The 23556-nt window shown below is 40.5% G+C and overlaps 3 protein-coding genes across 4 annotated transcripts in view; 1 reads left to right on the plus strand and 2 right to left on the minus strand.

Annotated features, from left to right (window-relative positions):
- RB195_004558 (uncharacterized protein) overlaps nucleotides 1-10691 on the minus strand; it is a gene marked incomplete at both ends in the record, with an annotated part of 28065 nt that extends 17374 nt beyond the window's left edge. Inside the window, 6 exons of one of the 2 annotated variants that reach the window (XM_064182455.1) lie at nucleotides 2195-2274; nucleotides 4479-4608; nucleotides 5765-5836; nucleotides 6508-6644; nucleotides 10478-10597; nucleotides 10653-10691. In XM_064182455.1, coding sequence (XP_064033722.1) covers nucleotides 2195-2274; nucleotides 4479-4608; nucleotides 5765-5836; nucleotides 6508-6644; nucleotides 10478-10597; nucleotides 10653-10691 — 578 coding nt within the window. Of the gene's footprint in view, nucleotides 1-2194; nucleotides 2275-4478; nucleotides 4609-5764; nucleotides 5837-6507; nucleotides 6645-10477; nucleotides 10601-10652 lie in introns of both variants that reach the window. The other variant, XM_064182456.1, reaches the window with a different exon arrangement.
- A 6584-nt stretch (nucleotides 10692-17275) lies between these two features.
- RB195_004560 (uncharacterized protein) lies at nucleotides 17276-23198 on the plus strand (the record flags this gene model as incomplete). The annotated part of the gene is made up of 5 exons (XM_064182457.1): nucleotides 17276-17425; nucleotides 20161-20294; nucleotides 20370-20497; nucleotides 22843-22940; nucleotides 22998-23198. The coding sequence occupies 5 exons, from the start codon at nucleotides 17276-17278 to the stop codon at nucleotides 23196-23198; spliced, it is 711 nt and encodes a 236-aa protein (XP_064033724.1).
- RB195_004561 (uncharacterized protein) lies at nucleotides 18110-18540 on the minus strand (the record flags this gene model as incomplete). Its single annotated transcript, XM_064182458.1, has 2 exons — nucleotides 18110-18388; nucleotides 18439-18540. 2 exons carry the CDS (start codon nucleotides 18538-18540, stop codon nucleotides 18110-18112), a joined length of 381 nt encoding a protein of 126 aa, XP_064033725.1.
- Nucleotides 23199-23556: the final 358 nt, after the last annotated feature.

The raw sequence follows: 23556 nt of genomic DNA on the forward strand, positions 1-23556 counted from the left end.
GCGTATATGGAACCGGTGATGGTGTGACATTGTGGTAGCAGCTAATAAAACAGCATTCCCTCAGATCCCAGAAGCAACAAAGGAGACACTTCTTGGGGTGGAGGTTCGATTTGGCTAGTGTCGGCGGGTCTTCTCTTCGCGAAAGCCACTCGGCACTGTACGCGTTGGAGTCGTAGAGGACCCAACTTTCATCTCCAGTAATGAGATCTTCGAGAAACTCCTTTCGATGCGGGCGAAGAAAGAGAGATTGAGCAATGAATACTGAGTAAACCGCGTGCATACGTCAAGCAATGAGGAATCCATCGAGCCAGCACATTTTTGTAGCCGAAGCTTTGGAGGCGACTGACGACTGTTGAATGGCTACACCCAACTGCGGGTGTAGATTTTCGAATCCTCTTTTACTGCGTCGAGAATGGCGGAGTCTTCGACAGTGTGGGCGTCCCGACTGGGGCTTGTTTTTGAAGTTGGTTGCGAAGCGAGCAAACCAGCGCTTGACAGTCCTGATGGTAGCGGTGACCTCACCCAATCTGCTGTTGGTGTTGCGGCACTGCTGCCGTTGCATCAATGTCGCCACGACATTCATAGAAAATGATAGCTCAAAGCTGCTTTTGCACAATTAACATCGTGATTAAAGTTAAGGAAGGTCCCTCGGCTATATATACCTACCAATCTGAACGTCCGGCTAAAGCCGGACTTCAGACTTTCTATGGTATTCGCTTCGCTCCCCGTCACTAATCAACGAAAATTAACAGTAGTGGCATTTTCTGTGAAATTGGACTTGTGTATCTCCGACAATCTTATTTCTTTTTTTTATATTATAACTGAAAACGAAAGATTTCATAGTCTTCTTTCTCAATGAGGGGCGGGTGTGGTGTAGCGGTTAGAGGTTCCGTTTCCTGCACGATCGATCGGAGGTTCAAGTCCGCCCTAGTGCTCACCAAGCCTTTCATCCCTCCGGGGTCGATAAATTGGTACCAGAGTTGTCTGGAAAGATAAAAACACTGACTTGACACATCGGCTAGCCACCGCAAGTCATTGTATAGGCCAGATACACGTTCGTAAACCTCAAACGATTCTGAATTGAAGTGAACGTGGGGCGCATCCCAAGCGGATTGATTAACGCCAGAACTTTATCCTTTATCCTTTCTCAACGCGTCAGTTCTATACTTGGAGAACATTCGAGCTTGAGCTTCTAACACTCCTTATCAATAAATTATAGACAAAATTTAAAAGTATCACGCGAAATATGGGTTTTCCTCCTGTTTTCTATGGACAGTTATCAAAGAATGATGTTTTGGCATAAAATGACGTGAAAGACATCATCTTACTGATAAACATAATGTTCCACGTCAGATCACATAAACATCTTCCTACTGTGTAAGCAGCCGTTTGCATGCGTGTTTCCACTTTCTGAGAACGGCGTGCTACAAACTTGAGGCGAATGAGGAAGGAAATAGGCACGCGGAGGAGTCATAGAGGTGAAAAGCAAAGCGCCCAGTGGCCACGGCTATGAAACGGCTGCAACCATCTATCTTTTGCGTTATGCACACGAAGTTATTGCGCACCATTCTGACGCCGGTGGACCCGTCGCACCCCATATTATAGCTATCTGGCGCCGTCACATCCCCTTCTAAAGGTGTCTGGCGCGGGTGGACCCGTCGCATCCGCTTCTATAGGTATCTGGCGCCGGTGGATCCTTCGCACCCCCCTTTTTGGATTTCGTGACACACACACACACACACACACACACACACACACACACACACACACACACACCCTCTCCTACCTTCCCCCCCTCTATTATCCTCCCTATACACCCTAATTCACACACACACACACACACACACACACACACACACACACACACACACACACACACACACACACACTTGACAGAATAAGCCCGTTATTATATATCATGATTGTGGAAAGGCTTCGAGAATGTTCTACAACTACAACATGATGCAACATGGGTTATGCACCAAAAATGGGAAGTTCTGGAAATTTTGAAAAATGGGTGACAAGCACCATTACGGATTACTGGAGTAAGGTATAAAATGTGATTAATCCATATATGTTACGTGCTCTATTTTATCTGCTCAAATTTTGAACAATAGCTGTTTTTCTCAGTCTCCCTACGAGAAGTATTTATTTCTAAGACTCAATAATGATATTGCAATAAGTGCTCTCCAACCTGTGTTTCAACTCATGTCTTCCATTGAAAAAAAGCGTACATCCCGGATCAACGACTTGCACAATCTCTCCTTGCTTAACCTGCAAAACATAGTACCATTACAATTCCGTTAATAAAACGAACTGTAAACGCGACATATCCCTTCATCTTTGAGCGCTCCAGTCTTGAAAATAGTTATAAATGGTTTAATAGTTATTGAAAATAATTAGCTATGGATCTGAGCAACGCTTCGGTCTTTGGACGTCATGTGGATGCACTACAGTTATAGTGCGCTCAATCACAGAGATCGAAAGTGCCACTGTAGCATCATAGCACGATCGAATATGCGGAGCCACTTGCGGCAATATGTGATAACGGCACATGGTGGCCCTCCTTAAACAAAACGCAATTGGTCATCTGAGTTCAGAGTATACACTATGGAAGCTAGCGAGCCATGTTCAACTTGCGTTATATAACAACCAGTCTGGACGTCCAGCTAAAGCAAGACTTCATACTTTTTGTGCTGTTCACTTCGCTCCACTTCACTGATCAATAAAAATTGAAGGTTGTGGTATTTTCTTTAGAGTTAAAACTTGTATTTTTGAAAAACCCTTTTTTTAAAAGAATTTAAGAATTGATGGAAGAGTTAGTAGCTACTAAATGCAGCTGCACCGCATTTAGAAAAAAAATTCGAACTTTATTTTACACGTACTTCCCTTCGGTAAAAGTGTAAAGTATGTGAAGTTTCTCGCGTTAACCAGTCCACTTGTAATGCGCCATCACGTTCACCTCAAATCAGAGTCGTTTGAGGTTCACGAACGTACAACGTGTAACTGGCCTGTACAATGACCTGCGAAGGCTATCCGATGTGTCAAGTGGGCGTTTTTTTCCTACCCGACAAGTCCTGTACCAATTCATCGACCTCGGAGGGATGAATGACCCAGTGAGGCTCGGTGTGCATTAGGGCGGATTCGAGCGTCCGGTCGATCGTGCAGACAGCGGAATCTGTTACCGACTGCGCTACACCCGTCCCATGTATGTATAATATTTTGTACGTAACTTCCTTCGATATCGATACATTTGAAAATACTATTCGAGGTACGGGTCTCCCTCCTCTTTTACCGCAACCGTTAGCAAGGAATAATGTGCCAAGATGAAATGACTTGAGTGTCATCATCTGATACTGATAAATAAGGTTCCACGTCAGATCACGTAAACTGTTAGCTAAGATTTAAGCAGCTGTTTTGATGAGTGTTTCCAATTTCTGAAGAAAGAGACCTGATTGAGGAAACGTGCAGAGAAATAGACATGTACGGCAGTATATAGAGGTGAGACGCATTACATGTTACGTCTCATTTTCCTTTTCACAAATTCACTTGGAGTTATTGCGTTGCAATATCACCAGGCGGTGCAACAGTCCAACGCCATGGGACCCATCTCACCCCACTTTACCGCTTTGCGGCCCCTGCGCATGAATTGGACGTCGTAGAACCCGCATCACCTCATTACATAGCTTTCGGGCGCCGGCGTATGAAATGGACGCCGTGGAATCCGCCCCACTTCATTTTACCACCTTACGGCGCCAGCACATCTATCTAATGCCGTTGACAACATCTCACTGCGTTTGGAAATTTCGCGCACTTTTCAGGTTGCTTTATTTTTCACTCGGAAACACCGATCTCTTCACCGATTATATCGACTTTATTGATTTGAACGCACTCTGACACAATCTAAGGAGCATGATAACCATAATATGAATACGTAAAGTGTCATCGGCTCCGTAAGCAGTGGAAATTGAGATTCCACAAACTCTCACGTCGATGTCAGAAAGTAGTGAAAGTGATGTTAGAGGTGGTAGCACATCATTTTGTGTTAATTCCTGGGAAGAAAAATGAGAAGACGTTTGTCTAAAAGTTCGAAAATGTTTTCATACAGCAGAGGGACCAAACGAATATAGACGAGAAATCAAGTCTGAATATTTTCAAAATTTAGTACTGACACCTTTAGCAAGAAGTCTACAAGAAGACATTTGTCAATCTTTTCGTTTGCGAGCTATCATCTTTGTGAAAACGTTATTATTCAATGGAAGTTATTCTACTTTCTCATTTGCTGCCCTTCTTACTCTTATCTTATACCGATATAAAAGTTTCTTATATCCGCTGAATGTTCTCAACTAAAGAAAGTCGAATTCGGAACTTTTTTACGTCCACTAAACACCGTGACTCCTTCTAGGGACTACACGTTGTTGAAACATTTTGGGCAAGACCTGCTCAATTTAATAATGTGCAGCATAAAAATACCTTACCTCAATGTCCGCTCTATCGTAATTTTGAACCTCACTATGTGTGAGCAATTTTCGTTTGATTGGGAACCACACTCGAAACGAGTCTGGTTTGCACATTTCATTTCCTTCGCCCTCCATACATATAACCACTCTGAATTTTGAGAAACTTTATTCTTTCGTCTATTATTTGCCGAAATATGTGTTTGATAGGAAATTAGTCACAATCATACTGCTGAATGAATAATTACTCTTACTTTACTACTACTTTAATTACTCAAGATACTCGTTTTTATTGTTATGATTGTGAAGTTGGCATTCTACGTTAGCAAATACTAAATAATAATAAATAACAAGGAGAATAGTATGTGCTTCAAAAAGTTGAATGGTTTTAGAGCAGTCGCAAACATCCATACTCGATTGTGCGAAATAAAATCCCAAAAAATACATTGCTCCTTTTTGTACTTTACATTTTTTTCTGTGAAACTAGAGATCGAAGGGTCGAATAGTGGCACGTCAGTGGGACGTTCAGAGTGGTATTTGAGATTACGAATATATTTCTAATTGAAAAGTACTGAAGACATACAATTGGCAAGAAAAAACGCAAGTAATATCAAGAAAAAAATAGTTCACGTCACGAATGCTAAACGGCAGAAAAAAAGTAAATGTAGGCACTACGGTGCTGTATTTTTTTAAAGGCATCACCCCACGAATCTGAGGTGGTGCAGATGGATAAAATTCCTTCCATTTCTCCCTAATTGCCGTAAAAACCGGCCCGGAAGATACGGCTTCAGGCGTTTTGGCGCACTATTTTCTACAGGGAGTTCGACTGGAGCGCGCCAGTCTTTTGCGGCGTCGCATCCTCCGGGCCATTTTTTTACGGCAATTAGGAAGAAATGGTCGGAATCACCCCTTCTCCGTAGTCTCCCATCCCGTATACCAATACTCCACCTGAAATCTGCACCACCTCAGATTCGTGGGGCGATGCCTTTAAGATGGAAGTTGTTCCATTGAGATAATCTAAAGATTTTTTCGACTGCTCCTCTTTTTTACAGGCACACCTTCTTTAGTGCAAAAGGAAAAGGAGTATTAGATGTTCACAATATTCGCCTAATTTACCATCATTCCGATTTTCTTTATGCCGGAGATCATCATCTCTTGCTATGAAATCAATCAAATCCTAGAGGTACATTGAAGTTCGCGTTCAGTATGACATTTCAGAGAAAAAAAAATCACGCATGAATAATGATAGTAATAAAAATAGTGTTGGGGAATGTAAAATAGCGGTGTTAAAATTCGTCAAAACTCACCTCAAGCAAAATTCAGCACGCATTATGTCATTTTCGTTAATAACGACAATTTCATTTGTGTCTGGCATACATCTAAAATTAAGCGGTAAGTTCATCGATTCACAGCGTTAGCATGCACAGATTTTCGGAATGATTCCTTGTGCTAGTCGCCCCAAACCCTCTCCTTGAGGTCTCAGCCACTGATGCTAAGCACGTCTTTTTCCGTACTTTTACTACGAAAAAATTGGCGCAGGGCCGTTGTCTTAGTGATGCAAGAAGTACTAATCCAGATAGTATTCTGCATTGACACCTTATCCGTTTAGAACAGACTTTGATGGGGGCACTTATTCGATTCTTCACCCTTCGTAACACGTGAAACGATTGTTACTCGAATAGTGACTGTGACTAGGTTATTAATGATACAACCTTCTGATTGAGGTTTTTGAGGTCGTGTGGAAGAGTACTTCTGGCTTATGCTCATGATGATTTCCCAGGAGTGATCAAAACCAATGAAGATATTTCTATATCCCACAGAGTACAGCTGACATAAAGCACGAGACTACCCTTACATAAACGTACAGTTCAAAAATAAGGTTTTTGCTATGTATAGCCTAGTAGGAATAATTAGGTCAAATGATTCACAACAGCATATGTTACATAAGTGATTGATGAGTAAACTTCTAGACCAGCACCTTCAGGTGCCATTGAAAAAAAAAGAACGAAAAAGATGGATGCGCGTTTAAAGTATAGGTGAACAGCTGTACCTGGCGGCACCAGCAATCGAAGTTAATGCTGCCACTTGTCCGCCGCACTGCATTGGATACACAGTTGAAAATTTAGCGTCGTGATCTCCATACTTTGGTACACCACTGCTTCGTATGTTAACAGGGGATATATCACCCTAAATTTTCAAAAAATAACGAAAAATAGCAAATCCGCATGCCCATAACAAAACATTTTTTGAATACCCTTTCTATTCCCAATAATCTAGTACATCGAGAACACATTTAAGAAATCCCTCCCTTAAAAGCACAGTCCAGATCCACTCATCTCTGCGGTTGGAAAGGAGCTAGCGACCTCGTTTGCAACCACCTGCTCCATCGCGCCGCTTGGAGTGCAGCCGGTTACAGAACTGCACCTTCCTTCGGGTTGTTTTGACCCGATTGTACCTCAATTTAATTCGAGGATCGATCGATTATAAATTACTTCAGATGATAGTTTATCTGAGAATTTTGGGAGAAAATACAGGTTTGGCTGCAGTAGCTGCGGCCGGCCAACGCCGGACTTTTTGTTAGTGCTCGCTTCGTTCGGATTAACTCATGAAGGTGTTCAGACATTGCACGATACTCTCTCCGTTAAGAGCAGCATGTCACGATTTTGACGTGTAGTGGAAACTATAGCAAAGCTTAGAATCCGGGTTGTGAATTACGAACACTAGCATAACTCCGTAATTTCTTAATTCTCAACTTTCCCTAGTCGTCTTAAAAAAAAACGTCGTGACGGCGAGGAAGACGGCGTACTTTCCCACCAAATCAGTTGCAACGGACCATTCTTATGCACGCACCAAGTTTACGAGCGATTAATTCTGGCTCCTCACCATGCTGTTCAATGAATTAAAAGCAATGAATAGGCTGCTGATGACATAGGAGGGTTTATAAATGTGGGCGTTCTATAGTAGCTCGTAAGAACTAATGTTGTTCCCACGCCATTTTTTAAATGACGATTAGAAGATGAGCAGAACCACGCCGATTTCCGTAATCTATGACCCGGACTCTTGGCTTTCGCTGTGGTTCTGCACTACCTCAAAATCGTGCCATCCTGCTTTCAAGAAAGGACGTAAGGATGTGATTGCCCTTTCTGAGCTTCTTCGACCCTTCTCAATACTTATATCGTTTAAGGACAAGAGTGACAGCTACAAATTAGGCAAAAACACGGATATTTGGAAAAAGAGTGCTGGCGGTACATGTCGATAATATGACGGATTCGCGCATATATCGGACTGTAAACGGTTCCCTGCGTTAAAAGGGTTTAAACCACGTGAGCTGAAGGCGTCGATGATTCCTCCTAAATGGAAAAGCGATGATGAGGCCCGTCTGTTCGCATAAGTCGACCAGACGGTCTCCGTTGTCCAACGTACGCGTCGCTGGGTAATACAATTTTCTTAGCACATCGGATTGTTGTTCGAGTCCCATCGTCGCACTTGCGTCGATTCCAACAATGACCACCTGTTGGCTTGGTATTTTAGACATCAACCCATTGAACTCATCATTGAAGGGGCTCTTACTGTTGTCCTCAGCGGTTTCCGTACGTGCATGAGCACTTACGATCTAGAGTTTACGTCCTCTGCGATCCCGCAGTCTTACAAAGGCGCATCGAAACGACGATGACGTTGAGCCAAATTCCTCCTCCAAGTTGTTGTAATTGTTTTTCAGAGCTATAACGCAGCCACCTACATTGCTCTCATGAGCCTCATCGCAGTATATGGTGTAATTTTCGATGCTGATGACGGGCCGATCTCTCATGCGTGTTTCTTGCAGTGAAGCAAAGGGCACGCAGAGACATCGCAGAAGATTAGACAGGGTGGTTTGTTGGAGTTCACTCGATAGTGTTCGGCACTTCAGCGTGACGAAACGAATGGTTGTTGCCAAAGATTCTATGCTCCCTTCAGGCAGTTGACCTTTCAGGTTATGGCTTTGGCAATGTGCTGGAAGACAGCACCTTTTTGCAATGTATGGGAATCTTTTACCATATAACAATGGGGGTTATATAGGTCGTACGTTTCCAATGCGTACACTTCTGATTGCGTTTAGTTAAAGCAGGGCCACCACGTGCAGTTAGCAATCAGACTCGTATACGCAGCTCCGACAGTCGATGTGCATATGCCAAAGGTGCGTACGCGAGCAAAGACATCACCAGTTTTAGGTGAGTTCAGTAGCGAAAAGGCATAGAAGGTCTACTTAGCGCACCATTGCCCACTAAAGAAAGCTGCGACGATACGATATGGATATGGAATTACGATATGGAGTTGTTAACTTCTCTGTCCGGGTGTCAGCAAGCCATTAGTTGCACTGCAATTATACGACCATGATCACCTAAGACCGGATGTGAAAACATCGCCTTATATGTAACCAGACGGGCACAGACAAGTGCCGGTCATATTGAATAAGTCCTTCTCTTTTGTCGGATCCCACCAAATTCAGCTCTTTTTCTTTTCCTACTACGAACAGACATCATAACACGAGAAGCTTTGGATACTAGTTTACGACGATGACTTCATAGCACCACAAAATGAGCAGAAAATAGCAAACTCGATCTTAGTGCGGGACGGGATGAGGAAGTCTGAGCTTGACCGTTACGTCAAAAAAGCAGACAACATATCAACAACTAACGCGAAAGAGGTCAGGAATGCCAATGGACACCCTATGAGGATTGATATCCACAAATATCTTGCTTCGGTTGTTGGGTTGGACAAGATCCTGACGCGCGAGATTATCGCGCGTGGAAACACGGTACGTTTGAAGTGATCTTCAACAACTGGTGCTCAGCCGCTCCAAGTCAAAGGTGTACTGAACAAACATCCGACGTTTAAAGTTCTATGGAACCGAGTGCTGACCCACAACAAAGAACTGAAACAAACTGTCGAAGTTTTGGAGATACAGATGTTACTGCAGGACAATAGATTGACACACGTTGACCACATTCGCATCGACGACATCCAATAGAGCCTGCGTGTCGCTTGTATGTATAGAACGATGCTAAAAGGATTACGATCTCCCGTTACAAGGGACACGGGAAGGCGAACACATTTGGTAGCGCACGAAGTGCCCGCGTCATTTTGCGACATTCGCGTGGGATCTAGTGGTAGCAACCGTTCCGTAGCCGCGCGAAACATTAAACGACTGACTGCTGACTGACTCGTTGCTCATGACTTCTTACACTGGGCGATATACGTGGATAACTAGGAAAACTACGAAAACTGCCGGAACGACAAGACGAACTCTCTTGACGAACTGCGCTTACGCTTAAGTTTGCTGCCATGCGTTTCCTCTTCGTTGACGCTTTCACATAACTCATTAAGTTGAGCATAGTAGCGCGGTAGAAGTGTGTATTCGGGTCAAAACGACATGAAGCACGGTACAGTTGCGTAAGCCTCTGCGCCCGAAGCGGTTTGGTGGAGCACAGTGGTTAGGGTCGAGTGAGGACCCTCGCCTGCACAATTCATCGCTGTAGTCCGTGATGGTCCCTCGTCGATCCCCGCCGCAAGCTCCCCCAAGCCGTTTTGAGCGCAGCCGCTTACGCAACTGGTCCCTGCTTCATTTCGATTTGATCCCACTATAAAAGCAGTCAGTGTTTCTTCGCATGACACAACGAGTAACTCATGCACTACCGCTTCGCAGCACAAAATGAAGAATAGTGATTACTTTTAGGTTGTCTAGAGACCAACAACTCGGGGACAGATGATTATGCCGCGCTGCAGACCGCATAAATCCAAAATTTCCTTCTTATTCATGTCACTTCATGGTATGAAGGAAATGACCACGCTAAAAGTTGGGAAAGGTGGCCGAATGTCTTTCTCTTAGTACAACGATGATGATGCCCTTCAGACAACTGAATCCACTACATATTGACTGTTTCATATGACCTACAACTGCAATGGATTTTCGCGTACCTGAAATCGAACAACAAGGAAATCTGTGGACTACTAACTAGTAAGCTGCACTATTAATTGCATACCTTTATACTTGGTTCTGGAAGTGGAACAGGGATACGATCTTCTTTTTTACTTCCTTCAGGAGCTCTAGCTCCACCTTCGCGAACGTGATGAAAACCGTCTTGTCCATGTACGTTAACCGCCTGCTATATTCATTTCATCGTCATGTTAAACTGGATCGTATACTGGAGATCATACCTTTTGTACGTAAAGCAGAACAATCCAAAACAACTTCATAGTATTGGAGCGACGATGTAAATATGAACTACCGAGCAAATTCCGCCCTTTAAATACTTTATGATACGCTTCCGGTTATCATGAACGTTATCATTTATCTCATTTATCAAATACCATCCATAACTTGATTTATCCGGTTATGGTGGGTGGCGGAGAGATTGTGTGATGCTCAGTGTTTGAGTTTATAATCCCTATATGTATATTCCGTTTCTGCCGGTCATTGGCCCACAATTACTGTTCCCAGGGTGAACGCCCCGAGCAGGAACCCCGGGCAACTTATTCCAGAGCAAAAATGATATTGAAAAAGCCGGGACACAAGTAGCAAAGCAATAGAAGGAAGCAAATCGAACAACGAATTTGACTCCATGGATTGACATATATGGTAAAGTGGTTACTGTATCATATTAGAGCAGGGAGCACAGTGGCCGTGATGCAACTATGAAAATGCCGAAGGAAAAAATTTACTTTACTCTTTTACATTTACACCGATTTAAAGCACTAGTCAACATTTCCAAAAAAAAAGAAGAGAGAAAGCATCCTCAAATGTCAAAAAAAATGAGAAAATGAGCTTGGTAATATTGCAGCGTAAACAAATTCAAAAATACTCCAATCCATGTTTTAAATCATTTTCATTTTTCTAGTAAAGTGAACTCAAATCAAGAGGGTCAATCATACTGTTATTCCACGTTGAACCCCTTCAATTTTGTCAAAAAAAAAAGAACGACTTTGAATAAATCAAAAATCCCTATGAGGATCCATTCGAACAGCTTTGAAAAAAAAAACAACTGGCTGTAAAAAATGCTCATTTACATCACATTCAATTACAAACCGAAAAACAATCACTTAAGTCTCTAATTTGTGGACCCAAATACACATCATTCACGGACACAAACGAGGAAAACGAGGAATTCTGAGTGCTGAGTACCATTGCTACGTTAAAAATAGGTATATCGTCTGATTTGAGAAGAAAAAAATTGAAGTCATGCTTATTGAGTTCTAGTGATCACTGAAAAATAATGTAGCGTTGTGTTATAAAGTTTTTTTTTTGCGGTAGAAAAAAAGTCGTTCCTAGCATATCATTGCCATTATGGTTTACCATAACAGTTTTTTCTGAAGCGTTTACATAGTTTTTTTTCTGCTTCTAGAATGATACAAATGATGTAAACTTATATCTTAGACGACATGATCGTTGTAATCCGATCGAAACATTGCTAAAGCCGGGTCAAAACGATATGGAGCTCGGTGCAGTTGTGCGTAAGCGGCTGCGCTAAAAGCGGCGCAGTGCGGAGAAGTTAGTGGTTGGAATAGTGGTGGGACCGTCGAGAACCGAAGCGATCAGTGATGCCAGCGAGGGTCGATTCTAACCTCGATTCTAACCTTTACGCTGCATCGAACCACTTCGAACGCAGCCGCGCGCAGCCAACTGTTCGGAGCTTCAGGTCATTTTGACCGAACTATATCTATGTGCTATGTTTCGTTGTGAGGAACGGGAAAGAGGGTCCCAGCGGATTCTTCGCGAATGTGGGGAATGGTAAAAAGGGTGCGTAGTGAGGAACTCCATAACGTTCACTTCTCGGATGTTCGCCAGATCTGATGACGGACGTTACGATTAGGAACAGCTAATAAAACTGTTGGGGCGGGTGTGGCGTAGTCGGTTAGAGGTCCGTTGTAGCCACACGGGCGAAGGTTCGAAACCGCCCTAGAGCAAACCAAGAATTTCATCCTTCCGGAATCGATAAATTGGTACCAGAATTGTGTGGGAGGATGAAAACACTGAATTGATCATTGGCTGGCCCCCGCAAGTCATGTATGGACCAACACGCGTTCCAAAACCTCAACGATTACGAATTCCAGCAGAACGCGTTGGCGCATCCCAAGTGGATTGATACGCCAGCGACTTTTTGACTTTTAATAAAACTGTTTATAATTGCTTGAAGAAATTTGAGATAAAAATCTGGAAAAAAATAGCGTGAACGAACGAGAAAACACGCTATAAGGACATTGCGTCACTTTGTGCGCAAACAACTTCCGCTATTTTTCACAGCTAACCAAAACTATCAGTTGGGAATACATTTACGAGCAAACCATGGTTTGTTCCAGCAACAATGTTAACGCAATGCCCAGGAAGAGGTCGTGATCGTACAAAGAGTGCGGCAAAAAATAACACTTGGGGTTTCTTAAAAAAAATAACGGGGCCACCCAGTTGAATGCAGATAGTAAAAAAAAAAATACACATGTACAGGGTGAGATGACCGAAAGAAATAGGAATTCACTGTAGCAAACGGGAATAAACATTTACGGGAAGGTTGATTTCAGCAGTTTATGTAATTTCGATAAACTACTTCCTACTCTTTTATTTTTTTCTTTTTTTTCAAATAATTTGTTTACTTGTTTGCTTATTTATTCAACACACCAAAAGTCGCTGGCCGCAAAAGGTGATTTGTGAATCTTTTTTTCCGAAAGAAAGAAGATCAATGTGAAGCCAGAACGAAACCAAATCTCCCTTGAACCACAACAATTTGTCTTTGGAAAAAATGAACAAAAAAAAAGACGTGATGGGCCCAACTCAACATTTCTAAAAATTTCAGTGCTTACATCATACAGATTGTTTAAATCAATATTATCATGTAATTGTAATGAATATGTAAATCATATAGTGATCAAATTTTATTCAAAAGTGCTTGAAATATCGATTTCTGAAATTCCAAAGTGTTCGGAAATGGTTAGGTCGCGACAAATCAGCAAAGCGATGCGATTTGCATAATTCCGTGGGCTTTGGCTCGCTCGGAATCATTCTCTCACAGTGGGAGGCCGATTGAGATAGTGGGACGAAATTGAAATAAGCAGCCGAGCACAATTCGTCGAATGCCATCTGCGGATCTGTGCATCCTTCCATCTATCGACGACATCCCAGCAGTTTTACGATGCTGCACTGACACTGACTATTCAACGATTCCCCCTTCGAAATACACTTTCTCAACTTGAGAAACGTTGAGAAACGATTCGATTGAATGATGATTGGTGAGTTTTCGAGAAGATTCGAATCGACTACGATGACATTTGTTCCTCATATTTCAACCCGTTTAATGAACATGTGCACCATCAGCTGAACCACATGTTCACCTGCTGAAAACAAGGCGAAGAGAAGAGCATCAATAAAATGCTCCTCATAATACTACCGTAATCAAACGTGCACTTTGCAGGTGTTCTATATAGTTTTGATCCACTATTCGGAATAACTATGCTAAAAAAAAACTTTTGGTCAGCACCACAAAACTCCCTTTTCTCGTAAAATGTTTAAAAAATGCTAGCCAATCACTTTTTTTTTATTAAGGTATGCGCGAGAAAGTTAAAAAAGAAATTACCATCGTTCCATTGCTAAGTATTTGCCCTACCATCGATTTCCATGTAATTTCATGTAACTTCTCATGTTTAGTTTTTCAATTTTCTGCTTTTTTGCTACTTTTATTCTATATTTCTGTTATTATACTATATTTTACGATGACTTTTCATTATTTTATTTGTATTTTTTCATATTCCACAACTCTTGAAGTGAACTGAGAAAAAAATCAAAAAACTAGAAAAAAAAACTAGAAACAAGTAACTCTAAAAGTAACTCTAAACTCTAAAAGTCATATATACCATATTTCTACCCGCTTATATCAATTTTTTGAAAGAAAGAAAAAATTTTAAAAAATTAACTGGTAAGAAAAGGCAGAAATTTCTAACCAAACTCCACATATGTAGGTGGTTACAAGTCGAACAAATCTCCATGACTGTTTTCCAGTAGCTATTTGTTTAAACAATAACCTTTTTTTACTTAAAAAAAAGGATAAAAATAGAACCGTTTTATTTTGACCAATGAGAAGACATTCTTAAGTAGGTCCCGAATGGATGAACAATTATGCGCCCCTTGAAGAGGAAATTTTTCTACGTATTGCTATAGAAAAATACAACTATTATTGTTAACACAGTATCTCACTGAAGAGATGATCATATGTATCTCACGCAGATAAATTAGCACATTCCATGCGTAAATTGCTATTTAATAAAATGTCCTATCAAGGTATTTAAGACGATTTTTGATCTCATATGGATTTTTTTTATCCAAGAGGATAGAGTAAATATTTTGAATAGTTTAGATATGTGAGTTCCGACGGAGCAATAAAGTAAAATGTTTTTTTTTTCTAAAAAGTTGTTTAGCGCATATTTTCATAAGATTTGCTAGATATTTCTCATAGATACAGGAAATATGTAGTTCTGAGTTTCATATACTCAAAAAATTTTAATAATACATTATTTACATTATTATTCTGAGGTTCTCAACTATTCCAGCTAGCGAAAAAAAATATTGCGTTAGATGTGGTATAAGGCATCACCAAACATCACATCCATTCTACCTACCTTCAATAAAACAACAAAAGCAATGCAAAGAATGGCTATCGATTCGCGATCGATATATTTCCTAAACTGTGTCAGTCCCAAAGCTATGTTTTGAGCTGCTTTTCCGCTGCAACTGGCGTATAATGAATGGTCCATGTCCGCAAATGCAGTTCATCTCTCCCCAATCATCGTTGCTAGAACCTCTGCTGGTTCCGACGTATGTATAACTACTTCGTTTCGTTAAGTGGACTCGGGCACAACGGCTTTGTGATGTTCGTTAGCCGACCAGATCCCTAATTTGATTGTGACGTTTTTTTGTTAGGGTTCCCGTTCAAGAAGCTCGACAGGTTGATTTCATTTCGTTACTCGTTCAGACACTAGCAACGAACAGATCCGCATCAACAGCGCAGCAGTTGATTTCCGGACTTTAGATTATATAAAAGAAAATTGATATGTCTCCGCTTACAGTAATACCCCGTACTTATTGTCGTTCACACTCAATCGTCGTGTGAAAATTTCAAGCGAATAAACTATGTCTAATCCTTTTCATCTTAGTCGAGTCAGGAACATAGAACACCAGCAACTCTAGCATTTTTTTTTTCGTTACAAAAGCTATCCCAATCCTGAGTCACATATATTACAAAGCAGGAAATAAAGTTATTACTATACTGCAAACATCATTACTAGCAAATTTTAGTCCGCAAAATGGTGAAAAATAAATTGTTTATATTTTAAAATTTCTCAAAGTATAACATTTTTGGAACCAGTCACTTATATGCGTTCGAGGGTTCAAGGACAAGCATCACAAAACTCGCCAGTCTCGCTTCGTTTCCCCTTTCTTTCTTTTTCTTTCTTTTCCGTAATAAATGAAGTAAAAAAAAAAGTAAAAATGCAGTGTAAAAGACCGCAGGAACAAACGAATTTTATTTCATTTTTTTTATCTTCAAGTGCTGAAATAAGGTAAACAAGCGTGTCGCCGCTAAGACGACAGTAGATTTAAAGTACATATTTTCAATGTCGCACCTACGGCGACAACGGAATACAAAGGCCAAATGGTTATTTGGTACCCTAATATCCTGCATGTAACCTATAAAAAGCGTATCTTACAGAAGGTCCCGCAACGGTTACGTGGTATTCTGTGAACTATCCACATCTGCAAGTGACACACATTTATCTATTGATGTTGATTCAAGGATAAATTCCACTGCTCGGATTTATATTTCAAATCGCAGCGATCTGCGATTGAACCCAAAAGTTTACATAATACAACAAAATACAATACTTTTAGTCGTAAAATCATTGGATTTACAAACTTAATCGCGTCGAAATTAGCCATCCCAAGGTACGTATTGTCGATTTAACTCCGATTATAAGTTTTATGTGTGACTTCCACAGAGAAGAAAGGAGAAAATAGTTGCTGTAGCTTATTTTTATAAATAGTCCAATCGCTGCCCTCCAACTGTCCATTTCCTCTTCATCGTAGAGCCGTGAAAAAATTCAATTATTTATTATGACATCTGGGACTAGAGATGAGTTGCAGGATTTCCTACCATCCCAAAATTCTATTGCGGCCAAAAATCAATCGATCAAACTTAATAAATATTTGGACTCTTCATGCGGAACTCCTTCACTGGGATTCGAAGAGTTGCGAAGAGATGTTTGAAGAATGCGTACTTTGGAGGACTAGGTGTAGGCAATAAGGAAATCGATTAGCAATCGATAATCCTACTTTGGTATCCTAGTCCTTAGAATAACGTCATTTCAAGCTTATACTCGCTGCTTTCATGTAATTACTTTGGAATCGCCCACAAAAGCTTTGCTATTACCGGTATACGCATTCCATCAGTCGTCAGGATCCCGGCCAAGAGTGCACCCAACGCACAGCGATGGATGGAGGTGCAAAATCGCTGAAAGAATCATTCGAATAGGTTTTTCGCCCTCTACATCTGCCCATATTTTCTTCCCGCTATTTGCAGCGCTCGTCGGGCATCTGTGTGTATATGTGTGCGTGTGTGTATGTGTGTGTGTGTGGCCATGCTACCGTAATCAACAACGAGCCAGCGGCGGGGATTGCCGCTGGCAGCTTCGTGGCAGCCGCCCCGCCCCGTGCTGATTCCATTGGTGACACCCGGTCGTGCTCCTCGAGACCTTAAGTATTACCGTATTCAAAGTTCGCGCGTCCAGTGCTTTGTGTGGATAAAATGAAAAACGACGAGGAGGACGAGCATCAGCTGCAGCAATCACGTGTCGGTGATATCCAGAAAGTTGACGGAATTGCGTGGACGACGACAACAACAACAACAATGAGCAGAAATAGTGCCAATAGCCCGACGATTGATGTATTGTCCGAGGTGAGAGTTTATTTCAAAATTGATCCTCAGTTCGCTTTGAAATCGTTTTTTATTGAAGTAGTGGAGTTCTTTAATGGCTACAAGTGATTCTAGGGTATCAAAGAATATTAAAGGACCTTTCTCAAAATTATTCAGCACTTTCATCTCAGGGAACAATGCCACCATTTTTCCATTGATCTCTGGAGTCGAAAAATTCTTGAACCTTCTGGAAATGAAAATCTTTTGTAGTCTTCTCTATTCTTTAAACTTAAACCCACTTTCCCATAAGTTTCTGCTCTCACTCGTAGACAAGTAAAAAATGCTTCATAAACTATTTGTTTTGTATAAGTTCACAAAAAATACGATTGTTGATCGTTGAATTTTTGAAGATCTGCAACTGGAGGAAAAAGAACTTCACACTCTTGTTATTGGTTCCATTCCTATTTAAATCTCATTTCTTGAGCAGAAAATAATTTTTCACGCTGGGAGACTGTATAGACCTCCAAAATATTAGTTTTTAACGTAACGTAGGGGAACACGCAAGAGTTATTCAACGGATTTCTTCCTCTTGCGCAAAACGAAACGGGATGCACAACTGAACTTGTATCCTTACGTTAGACATGAGAGAAATAGGTTGAGTTATTCACCGGTTGATATTCACAGGCCTCAACCGGATTTCTTTCTGATTTTCCACAATTCGACAATCTAATCTCCCATTTCCTCCGGCTTTCTTCTAATGGGCATTGTCTTCGCTACGTCTAAAACTACTGCAAACTTCTCTAGAATTTTAAAACGCTTTCCTGAGCAGATTGGTCGCTTATCCACGAGAGAAATTCTCATTTTTCTCAAAGAAACCGCTAATCTGCTGCTTTTATTGCCTTCGTCACTTCCCAGTTCCAACATTTGTATCCCTTTCTCAGAAATATCCTCCACGTCTATTTCTTCTTTCTCTTCGAATATTATCGGTACAGTAAATAGCAGCTTCTGAAGACAAGTGTCTATATTTTCTAGAGCTTCACATTTTTTCGCCCTACCAATGACAGCAATTCATCAACGTTATCCGAGCGCACACTGCTCCCTGGATGCTCGTCGACGTCGTCGTCGCGTGCGTTTTGCGGTTTCAGAACAGTTGTCATCTGTTGATGGGGCGTTTTATTCTAATCAGATGTGCCGATTACTCATAGTATGTGCGATTGGGTTGATTGCTGCGCGTTCGGTTTTTGTGTATGGCAGCCGTCGTTCGGTGAAGATCGCTAAGAAAGATTATGGGCTCCCACGGCAGCAGCTCACTGCGCTGTCCTCCCGCTGATGCCACCGACGATGCCTCGCCACACATTGCTGTCAGCTCGAATGCAGTGATTTAGGGGCAATGAAGTAGGTGATGCGGAGCATAGGGCACTGTAAGACATTATCTCGAACGCAGTACAGCATCCTCGAATCGGGTGGCCGGCCTTCCGAACTTTCTAGAACCACGAGAGTACTTTTGAAATGTTATTAACTACTTATTTATTTTTAGCTAGTTTATTATTATTATTATTATTATTATTATTGTTATTATTATTAGCTATTCTTAAATAAAAGATACCCTCAAATTATTTTGTTCCCATCAGATATTTGAAAGTCACTTGTTTTCCGCATCCGAAAAACTTCGCAGACCTAATCCAACGAGTCTCAAAGCTTTATCAGCCATTGAATTTTTTTTTGCGCTGGATATGAAGTGCATGTATAAATAAAGGTACTTTTTTATTCCAACCTTCCTGTAGTAAAAAAAAAAGTACAGCATAAACTATCATTTTAGCACTACTTTCTTACTACTCCTACTAATTACTTTCAAATAAAAACAAGTAATGAAACATTAGATTTTATACATATCTGTATTTATGTTATTTTATTTATTTACATATTTATCATGTTTATCAAACATCAACTTTACAAGAAAAGCTGAATAATGGGTCGCAACTTTGCAAACGGAACTGTTTTTAAATCAAACAGCGAAATCTTCTAAACGATTGGTTCAGAAAATGAGGACATCGATGTTTCGGTAAATAAAGCTCAATTTAGGTTTTTTCTGAAGTTTAACTAAGACAAATACATTCATTCACACTTTTTCGTAGAATCTGGAAACATCCTGAAATGTACATGTACACACCTTCAGAAATAATAGTTAATAATAGTTGTTGACTACAAAACAAAAGGATTTTTTTGCCAATTTAAGTTCGGCATCATACATTTCCTGGCTTATCCCAGTGAATTCAGATCTTTTTTCAATTTATTTATTTGGAACTTATTTGGAACATCCACAGCTAAAAAAAACAGCCGCCATAAACTGAAGCAAGAAAATCCGGGATCAAAATTATTTCTCTACAAATTTATGGCGCAAATTGAGCCAAAAATTCCTTCCTTATAATTGTTAATTGCCTAAAAAAATTCTTGCTACCTAGATAGTTTTTTTTTCTTTCCTTTCCTTACAAAAATTCATTTCTCTGTACATTTTCTCAGCTATACGTTCCTATTTTTGTAGCTTTGGCTATGGATCCAGTTTTAAAAATCAAACGCCTATGCCTCTTCTCTTCAGAAGTTTTTAGTCCACAATACCTACACACTTATGTCCTGACCACTACAAAGTAGTATAACATCTACTATATAAATCATAGCTGATCATTTACGGATAATCGATCCCCGAATTGATCCGCACAGAAATTTCCGCTCACCTGTCCTATTGAAATGGGATTGGGCGCATGTCTACCGTATTTTAGGCTTCACCATCACCTCCGGCATCATCGTCGACCTCTGACGGAGTGGTAGCGGATTGTGTAGTATGTGGAGATAAGTCAAGCGGCAAACATTATGGCCAATTCTCATGCGAAGGCTGTAAAAGCTTCTTTAAACGGTTCATTTTGGATTCATTGCTTTATTTTGTTTGAACTATTCATGGAAAAAAAAGACTTTTCCTTTTTTCGTTCAGATCCATACGAAGATCCCTTTCTTACGCATGTCGAGGTTCCAAAAATTGTCCCGTGGATGTAAATCACAGGAATCAGTGTCAGTTTTGTCGTCTAAAGAAATGCGTCAAAATGGGAATGAGACGAGAAGGTGAGTCATCCTACATAGTGTCAACTCTATGCCCCGCCCATAGAGACCAATTCACACATAGAACCCTTCCTCACACCTGTAAAAAAAAGCTGCACTTCAATCCAGTTACAGAGGAATACTAACTGCTACTACTCAGTTTTGAAATTTTCACAGTTGATTGGTCACCTTCTTTAAGTTTGTGAAGTCTGCAATTGCAGAACAGCTGATAAGACGCGATAGGCGTTTCGTTTCTGGGAGTACATTAGTTGCTACGGTAGAATAAACTGATTTTCATTCATTTTCTTCGTTTAGTAATATGTATAATACAGTAAAATAAATTAGCAATTATTAATTAGTAATTAGTAGCCCAATATAGTGATAGTAATATAGTAAAAACAGCTAGAGACCTTGTAAACGCTGACAAACAGCTTAAATAATCGATAGGTGGAATTTCCACGGACGATGTTTCTATTGACGCCTGTTTCAAACACGGTTTTCTTTCCTAACCACATAATTATCCCTAAAGGACACATAACGCTATTTTCAGCAGTGCAACGAGGTCGAGTTAATACTGGTCCTCCTTTCTTGAGCTGCATGTTTCCACCACCTTTCATGCCACGCCCACCACTACCGTTTCTACATCCGTTTATGGTCAACTTTGGCGCTACAGCGGAAAGTTTTTCAAGAATAAACGAAACAGGTCTTTTTGGAATCGTACGATGATTGAAGAGGATTTTATTATGAACACATTATTCAACAGAAAACAATACAACACTGCCAAGAAATTTCCCTTCAATGGATGTGGGAGCGAATTTTCTTTGCAGTACTGTTGATTGGGCCAGACAATTGACATTCTTCAACGATTTAACTCAGCGAGATCAGGTCCCCATTGATGTTTAGAGTGTATAAGTGAGTGTTATCGGTGGTCCCTGTAGCATTAATTTAAGGTCACACTATTGCAAAGCAGCTGGGTTCAGTTATTCGTACTTTGTGCAGCAGGTAGTTCCATTCCGTTGGCCCCAGAGGAGGAGCTGACCGCAAAAGAAGGGAATACTTATATGGTGAGTTCACATTTAATATCTCATCTTCATTTTATCATTCTAAATCCACAACCTTCCCAATCCTACGTATTAAGGAGCACGTGGAACGATTACGATCGTTACATATGGATTTCTTCGAGATGAACAGTATCAAAGCCGCCGTACTTTTCAATCCAGGCACGTTATTTTGATTCAAATTCGATACCGGAAAAATCTGGAACTCTCGTCACCTGTGGACAACCGAATTTATATTCGTGGGTCGTTGCAGCCAAAGAACAAGAGTTTTCCGATATTCATTGAAAGAAATAAAAAATATATCACTGCAATTTATAATTCCTATACTTTCCGCATTTTTATCAAATAGATTTTATATATCGCTCGAGGAAAACGACTATGGCTGCTTCTCTACAGATCCAGAACAGAAAAAATTCTTCATGTTGCTTTTTTGATGTGTTTATTCCGCCAATCAATGCGTATCTCCATCGTATACCACATTTTTCAGGAAATTTCAGTCCCATTTAGAACGGAATCAAAAATTTCGGTACAATTTCACTTTCTGAATTCTTTTTTCTTCGAATTTCTCATCGTGTAAATTCAAGTTTTCATGAATTATACGTATTTCCAATCAAAATAAACTAGACAACTGTATTCCGATCGAATTACAGGATTTCATAACAAAGTTATATCCACTAGTTTGAGATTTATATTTATTTAGATATTCGTTAAATTTATTCAAAACAGGCAACCACACGTACTGAAGATAAAACCTGTGCCTCAGACCAGACTCGGTTCATTCAAAAGCAAACTTAATCCTGGGGACCAGTTCTCATATTTTAGAAGTACATTTGTAAGGTTTCAGCCTTTTTTGGTAAATAGGAATTAATTTCCTTATATGACATCAAATACCTGTCACTCTGAAGAAGAAGAGCGCAAAGAAAAGAATGTCAGTTATGCATATCGATCGAAATTCGATTACCCGTCAATCTGTGATTGGTTTATTCTTATGACACGTGACACCTTCGTTGTTTGACTGGTGATTGGCAGCAGCTACCGTAATCCCGACGGAGTTGCGATCGCCGCGACACCGCCGCCTCTAATCGGCGATTTGCATCATGCCCCAAACCACTTGCACCCCATCCATTATGAAAGACCCACAGCGATCCCGGCCCTGATAAATTCCACCAGATAAATAGCTGCCGGGATTGAAGAAAAACTATGCGGTTTCTTCCGGAAACGACAACAATCAAGCAGTAGGGTCAAAGACTGAGGGGAAATAACGAATTGCTTCTGGAACTAACATTTTCTTCTTATCACTATCCCGTTTAGATACTCCATCGCTCCAAGAACCAATAAAAGTTGAAGCGATTCAGGAAAAAATTCAATCCTCATTGGACGAATATTGCCGCACTCAAAAAGCTCATCAGGTTAGCGTATTTGGTAAATATAATGCCTTCTTTTTTTTTAAAGAATTTTCCATTCAGCCGTGTCGCTTCGGTAGAATTCTACTGCGTCTTCCTGCACTTCGAACTCTGTCAGACTCCTCCGTCGAGTCTTTATTTTTCTCGAAATTGGACACACCTATTAACGTATTTTTAAAGGACCTTCTAAGTCAACCGGTGTTGATTCCAAAAATTTGGCCATATGCCATGTTTCCACCTTTCCCCGTTCGCCCGCTTACTTAGGCGAGTTTCGAAGGATATTTCAGACTAATTTTCGTGTGACTTTTTTTCTACTAGAAGTGTGCAATGTTCTATATTATTATTATTTTCATATAGTACATATTTGTATAGTTGCACTCTAGGAAGCGAGCGTAATCCTGAAAATCCGGAAAAAGTATAGAGAGCGAACTGAGACAACTTTCTCGAAAGATGAATAATTTTCTACGTGCTTTCGAAAAGTGATTCATTTCAATCAATTCATTAAGTTTTATCCTTAAATATAAGGATTTTCACATGAAAAGGTAATCAGATTGAAAATAGTGCAATTTCGTGTGGATGCATGCATATGTACCCTACGTGATTTTGCACTAATACGTCCCGG

Source organism: Necator americanus, chromosome I, assembly GCF_031761385.1.
Source record: "Necator americanus strain Aroian chromosome I, whole genome shotgun sequence".
NCBI lineage: Eukaryota > Metazoa > Nematoda > Chromadorea > Rhabditida > Ancylostomatidae > Necator > Necator americanus.